The sequence below is a fragment of the Condylura cristata genome, unplaced genomic scaffold (assembly GCF_000260355.1).
Source record: "Condylura cristata isolate star-nosed mole 26May11 unplaced genomic scaffold, ConCri1.0 scaffold00001, whole genome shotgun sequence".
NCBI lineage: Eukaryota > Metazoa > Chordata > Mammalia > Eulipotyphla > Talpidae > Condylura > Condylura cristata.
Window position 1 is genome coordinate 33,426,885 of NW_004567102.1, and position 6,811 is coordinate 33,433,695.

Consider the following 6,811-nt stretch of genomic DNA (forward strand, 5'->3'; position numbering starts at 1 on the left):
GGAAGGGTTTTTTTATATGTTGGTATTGTTTTTAACATGCATTTTCAGAGATTGGTGTCCAAAGAAATTAAGGTGTTGGAGATAGATGGTTTTAGGGTTGGCTGTCATTAGCTAAAATGGTAATGCCAGCTCATTTCACAAGATATATATAACTGGTCTTTTGAGAAAGAAAAAATAAAGTTGGATTTGATTCAATGCAAAGTGAATGAATTTAAAGTACAGTACTAAATATTTAAATGCAGTGTGATAACCAGATCAAAGATGTTTTATATTGGCATGAATTTATAAAATTTTATATATAATATATATCTCATATATAAATTTTAAGCAATTGTGCAAATACTCTTTAAAAAGGGTTATTTCACATTTACTAAATTCTAGTGGTCCTGGAATGCAGAATGCATTCATTTAAAAATTCATTTAAATATTAACAAGTAGTGTTCAGATCACCAGAAACTTGTTTTAGCAGTCAGGGATTTAAACAGACTCTCACTGATCCAAGATCCACTGGATTATACACCATGGAGGCATGCAAGTTATTACAAAAAATAAAAGGGTTCAAACTGTCAAAATGGCAGTTTAATATAAAAAGAGGGCTCTACCAAATAGTCTCCTATCAGTGGAATTCTATGGCTCACACACACACAAAAAAAAGGAGAAATACTCACTAAAAATGTATAATCTCTGGTCTTTCTATCAAATATATTACTTGTTTTCCTCTTTCATTTATTTTAACTTTTTTAGATATGGTTTTAACTCATCACTGCAATATGCCCATGTCTCATGTCATCTTTTTGAAAACATAAAAGTACATAGTATTTAAACATTTTCTATTTGCTACATTATTCTAGACCATAGTCATTGTCATGTATGTATATATACATATCAAAAATATGTATACATACACACAAAATATACACACGTACCTACAATAACATCACACCAAGAATGTTAACTTTATACAGGTGTTTGTTGAGAAAAAATAGGGCATTTCCTCCACCATTCACAAGCTTATGTGTTGTTATATTTTCTTTTTGAGTCCCTGATAAAATAAAATCACTAAATCCTAAAATTTTCCACTTGAAATTTTCAGAAGGCAACAGGCACTTTTGATGTATATTGGTGTGTAACAAATATAGTAACTCTTTATATATTCTACTCTATCTCTTCTACTTGGGTATTTTTATCTGCTAAATCTTTGGTCCTTGAGCATACTTTCTTTGCTACAGCTGTTTTTGTTTGCATTTTCACATTTTAAAAATGTGAGCTATGCACGCAGCTGGAAATACTGGACTGTGTCATCATAAGTTCTGCTATTTGTTATGAGAACTGCACCAACTTACTACTGTTCTTTCAGAGCACGACATTTCTGTTAACACACTAGGATAGTTTCACGGAAAGCACTTGCTACAAGTCTTAGACCGCAATGTTGGAGTTTCCCTTCTTCCAGTATTGTCACCATGTACTCCCAAATTAATAAGAGATCTTTTTTCCCTGTATTTTCCCTTTCGTGAATTCCAGATTATAAGAAACTCTCAACTTTCTTTTTTTTTCTTACGGCAAAGCTATGGGAGCAGGTACTGCAAGCCCATATTGTCATCAAGCAATTTTCCCTCCATATTTTTGGAGAACCTGGTTACTTCTAAAACCAGGTCTCTTTTGTTTCAAGACAGAAGCCAATCAGATAGGAGAATCATTGTAGATGGGAGGGTTTTGGAGGTGGGATCATTTTGAGGTCATGCTCCCATACCTATGCAAAGGTCCACAAGCTTTGCCAAGCTTAAAACCAGGAGCAGGTTACCATTGCACAAAACACATCCCTAATCAAGGCTGGATCAACTCAGCCATTTCTTCTTCTTTTTAAAATTACCTATCTTGTCTGAAATGGCCTCCCCACAGGTCATTTAAAGTGATTCTTAATTGCAGGGTAGCCAAGTAGAATATGTCTGTTGCTGGCATGTGAATACTGGCTGGACCTGTGCAATATAGTAATTGCTAAAGTTGGCATCTGCTACATAAGGGGCCGGCTGGTAATAGCAAGTGACATTAGCCACATTAGGGATGACATTTTGGTCAGCAAGCACGCGGATAGCCAGCATTGTGATAAGGTTTAAAGTCTGTCTTCTTTCATGTCCCATCAGGCACACTGTACTCTCATTCACCACTCCATGAAGGGTCATGAGATAGTCATACTTGCGGTCTTCCAATCCCACGAAGTGGTTCTGCAAATAGGATTCCAGTTTTCTCTGCTGCTCTCCAATGTCTGAGAAGTCGATGAAAAATCTGGAACACATGTACCTCTGAAGGGTCTTAATCTCATCAGAGGCAGGCCTAAAGCCCCTCACTAAGAGGTTGCAGTACTTAAGAAGGCCTCCCCCTCTGATTTCCTCTGGGTTCCTGGTGGCAATGATCTTGTTACAAAGGTGATCAAAGGCTTCATGGAAATCGCCATAGACGCTCTCACCAATTATCGTGGGGTGAAATGTCTCAGTCATTGGATTCTCTGAACATTCGTAAAATAGAAGAAGAGAGTCTAATTTGATTTGAAAAGAATCTACACTAAATTCAAATTGCCTCCGGAGGGAATCCACAAATTTCAGTTCCACATTTTTGCCACTGTTGTTTGACAGAGATATTAGACTCCATCGGTCGGAGTCATTGCACACTTTAACCATTTTCTGCACATAAGCTTCCTACAATTTAAAAGATAAAACAAGAAGATGAGAAAACCTAGAAAAAATAGTAAATAAGTACATCCTCGTCACAGCTGAGAATTATTCTGCTCCTTCCCTTTTGTCAAGTTTCAGCAAAACATTACCTAGTCTTCTGAAAGCAAACAAACAAACAACAAAAAAAATACATTTAACGAGTAGGTTTACCGTCTGGGGAAGAGACTGGAAGTAATAGTTTGAGGCTTTTGGCCGACGTAGCAGAGTACTAAGAGGTTTCTTTGCCGTGTCTGATATTTAGCATGATACTTTTTTGCAAAACGATCTTACTTTTTGAAAAGGTACAATATTCACACACTATCCACACAAGGCTCAAAAGACAGAAGGGCACGCTGCTGCAACAAGTTGCTCTGCCTTATCCCTGGACACCCACTTCCCCTCCCCCTGAGGCAACCACTGTGACTGGTGTCCTGGACGTCCCTACAGGGACACTCCACAGTTGACAATCAAACCTGAATTAAACCGGGTCATTGTGAGAGACTGACTCCTCAGACAATTTTAAGTAATCATATAAATTGACTTTGAACGGGGGGGGCGGGGGGGAGCGTGTAGTTTCAAATCCTGATCCTCACTCAACACAGGAAACCACCCCAGAAGCCTCCACATACACAAGGAGTCAGCTGAACGCAGCCAGGCCGCTATTCACATTTTCCGATACAATAATAAACCCAGCGACTCCGCTCCGGGCTGCTTCTCTCCCACAGACTAGCTCATGACATGATTCAAAACACCAACTGACATCACTTTGTTCTCCCAGAACCGACTGTGGACAACACTCAAGCAAGGAAAGCCAAGAGCTGAAGACGGAGAAGGAAGAGGAGAAGAGAAGGAAGAGGCGGCCGCGGGCACGAGTTGAGGCGGCGCCGAAGCACCAAGCAAACGGAAACGACCCCGGCCACGCGCGTTAGTTCACTCCTCGGAAAGCGGCATGCGAGCAAGCGAGCAAGCGCGTCCGCTGCCGCCCGGCCCCTGGCGCGCGCCCTCCGACGCCCGCCGCCGCCCCCGGCCCGCCCGCGGCGGCTTTACCTTGAGCGTGAGCGGCGTGATCTTCTCCTTGTTCACCCCTTCGGGTAAGAAGTCCAACAGGCAGTCGAGCACGACGTCCTTCACAGTCTGAAACTCCTCTTCCCCGCGCAGGTCCGCGCAGAAGATGAGGTCCAGGTCCTTGTAGCCCAGGCCGCTGTCCTGGTGCAGGACGTGGCTGGCGGCCGAGCCGTTGAGGCGCACGTCGCGGACGCCGATGCGCTTGTCGGCCAGGCGCCGCCGCACCACCTTCACGATCAGGCTGGGCTGCAGCTCGAGCGTGGGGAAGTTCCCGCGCCCGTGGATCGGGATGGTCTCGCTCAGGATGCCATCCAGCCGCTGCACTTGCTCCCAGTTGAGCACGTTGCAGTGCGCCGTGGGGCTGTCGCAATAGTCCAAGCAGAGCCCGCCGAGGTCGCCGCCACTGTCGCCGAGGTCGCCGCCGTTCAGGTCGCCGCCCAGGGGGATGTAGGCGCCAACGGCCAGCTCCTCCTCGGCCATGGCAAAGTACCCCTCGCCTTCCGCCATGAAGTGCCCGCCGAATGCCACTTGGCCCTGGTCAGTCCTGGAAGAAAAAGGAGGAAGGCGCGCGGTGAGGACGCGTGGCACCGCGCAGTGCCCCTACGGGGAAAGAGCGCGCCCGCTCCCCGCTCGCCGCCCGGCGCCCGCATCTCCTCAGAGACTTGCCCTCCCCAGACCTTCAAGGTCCCAGCCGCGCGCGCCGCGCCCCGCAGAGCAGCCCCGCACCAAAAGTATCTCTGATGCATCTGGAAAGCGCAAGCGGGAGTCCCGTCTGTGTCACCTGGAGGCGGCCGCCCCTTCTAGGAGCGCAGCGAGCGAGGAACCGCGAGGCGGCAATACTTTCGGGAGCTGCGAGTGCGCTCCCGGCAACTGTCTGCGATTTACTCCTTCCCAGACCCGGCCGCCCGCTCAGGCCACTCCCGCCCCTCGGCCCCGCCCGCGCCGCAGCCCCTGTCGCTGCGGTGGTCCCGGAGGTGGCGGCTCCCGTTGCCGCCGCCGCCGCACACGCTCCGGTCTCTGGAGCTTTCGCAGTTGTGCGGGGGTTTGTCTTCAGTACTTTTTTTATACTGGGCTTCTCGGCGCTTCCGGGGCCCTGGAGCGGCGCGCTCGCCACACCCTCTCATCTGCATAGGGCGCCGCCCCTTGCCGCTGACCGAGCGGGGCCGAGTTGCGCGAGCCGTGTGTGCGGCGCGTCGAGCGCTCCCCTTAGCGCCACACTGGGGGCGTATGTGTACACGCGCGCGCCCGGGTACACACGCGCGTTTATTTATGCCAGATATCTTTTGCGTGTGTGCCCCTCCGCCCACGGCTCTTTCTCAGCAAGGACGCAAAATGCCTCACGAGTTATACTCGGCCCTCAAAGCCGGGTCACGACAAAATTCACGCAACTATAGAAACTTCCCAAACGTCCAATTCTCGCCCACTACAGCGAGTCTTGAGAGCTCCATGATGGCGCTCCGGAGGGTATTCGCTACCTCCTTACACCGCGCACTTCATGAATAGCCCGGGCTTGTTGAGAACTGGCGAGACCGTTTGCTCACGCAAATCGGTCTCCGCGTGCGGGGGACAGGGTTCGCTGAGCAATGAGTTTCCGTTTCCAGACCTCGGGAAACGCCGAGAGCTCGAGGCGAGCCCGAGGGAGCGCGGGGGCGGGGCTTTCGGCCCCGCGCACGGGCAGCTCGGGACGGCGGGAGCGCGTCGGCCGCCTGTGCGCGTCACGGAGGGGACGCTCCGGCCGGCTAGTCCCGAGGCCCCGGGGGCGAGCACCCAACAGCCCGGGCCTGGGCGGCACCGGAGCGGCGTGGGGAGCGCGTGGCCACTGTGCGACTTCAAGAGTCGCGGCGCCGGCTCTCAGGGAACTTCCAGGAGGCGAAGCGTAAAAGCCCCAGCGCGCTAAGGTTTGCGTTGCTCAGTGAATACAAACGTTGTGTGAATATAGTTTCCCACGAAACGTACAATTGTTAGTTTATAAGCTAAGAGTGTCTTCCCCTCAGCCTCCGTCGTTTTTGCGGAGCTAACGAAACGTCAAGGTGACCGACTGTCCAGCGCGCTCGCGCCAGTCTTTGCTAGGAAGCCCCCGCCCGCCAGCCCCCGCCATCCTCTGGCTTTCGATTCCTGCTACTCCCGGAGTCTTTCCAAACTAAAGTAACTTTGCTTCGCTGCAGAGACTGCGCGAAGCTGAGACGGAAGCCGAGGAGCGCGCTGGGGAAGAAGCTAAATACTATCTCCCGTGGCCCTGCGCAGCCGTGACCCCCGATCCTGGGAGGACAGTCGTCTCCTCCGAATTGGGGGAGCCCAGTTACTAGGGCCTAGTCTCTCAGCTGCGTGCCTGGGACTGGGGGTGGGAGCGGACGGGGGTGAGGAGGGGGGAGTGGGGGGGGGGGTCAGCCGTATCCCGCGGAGTGTCTGGCTGTGTGACGACGCCGCCCCCTGCCGGTGCCCTACGGGGCTGCGTCCCGGAGCACAGAAACTGACCGGACCTGCAGGGAGGGGGAGGGGCTGGGTGTCTGCGGCGTGTCCAGCGCTGAGGGGAGGGGTCGGGAAGGCACCCCAGGACAAGCACGCAATTCTCCAGATGCACGCACCCCAGCACACCCCCCCCACCCCCAGCTGTCCTGGCATTAAGGCATCCATTTTATCCAGGCACTAAGTGTATTTTTTTATGACTTCCTACATAGTGCCAGGCACCAAGCTCAGTGCTGAGAATGTGAGAACCACTGCATTTCACACAATCTAGTTGACTGAAAGTTGAGAACACAATTGTGGTTCAAAAGCACAAGGGTTAGGAGAAAAGTATGTGCCCCCACACAAGTAGTGGTCTACCAGCTTGGAGGGACTGGGAGAGGAGACATTAGAAGAGCTGTGATCTTAAGGATGAATCTTGAGAAACGGACTTTCTTTTGCTATCAAGCGAAAAGGAAATGGTCATTATAAACGAAAGAAAATATGTGAAAGAATTAGAGAATGTTTGAGAAAGGATGTCGTCTAGGCCATCATGCTAAGAAATAGGATTGGTAGTGATTTGGACATGGTCTGTG

General features: G+C 50.3%; 1 protein-coding gene across 2 annotated transcripts; it reads right to left on the reverse strand.

The window, feature by feature from the left end:
- Positions 1-956: 956 nt before the first annotated feature.
- On the reverse strand, positions 957-4,840 carry FAM46A (family with sequence similarity 46, member A). Of its 2 annotated transcripts, none has more exons than XM_004673647.2 (3): positions 4,555-4,840; positions 3,756-4,317; positions 957-2,693 (listed from the first exon to the last, which is right to left on the reverse strand). In XM_004673647.2, exons 2-3 carry the CDS (start codon positions 4,278-4,280, stop codon positions 1,917-1,919), a joined length of 1,302 nt encoding a protein of 433 aa, XP_004673704.1. In that variant the 5' UTR covers positions 4,281-4,317; positions 4,555-4,840; the 3' UTR covers positions 957-1,916. The 2 variants fall into 2 exon arrangements, with proteins under 2 accessions (XP_004673704.1, XP_004673703.1); XM_004673646.1 differs by having other exon boundaries at positions 1,870-2,693; positions 4,500-4,793.
- Between the last annotated feature and the right edge of the window lie 1,971 nt (positions 4,841-6,811).

Excerpts from the sequence above, each read along its gene's own strand:
- FAM46A (XM_004673646.1), bottom strand. The coding sequence starts at position 4,519 with ATGCATCAGAGATACTTTTG. Across the intron at positions 4,318-4,499 it reads ATGCATCAGAGATACTTTTG|GACTGACCAGGGCCAAGTGG; the intron begins GTGCGGGGCTGC and ends TTTTTCTTCCAG. Across the intron at positions 2,694-3,755 it reads TCACGCCGCTCACGCTCAAG|GAAGCTTATGTGCAGAAAAT; the intron begins GTAAAGCCGCCG and ends TTTAAATTGTAG.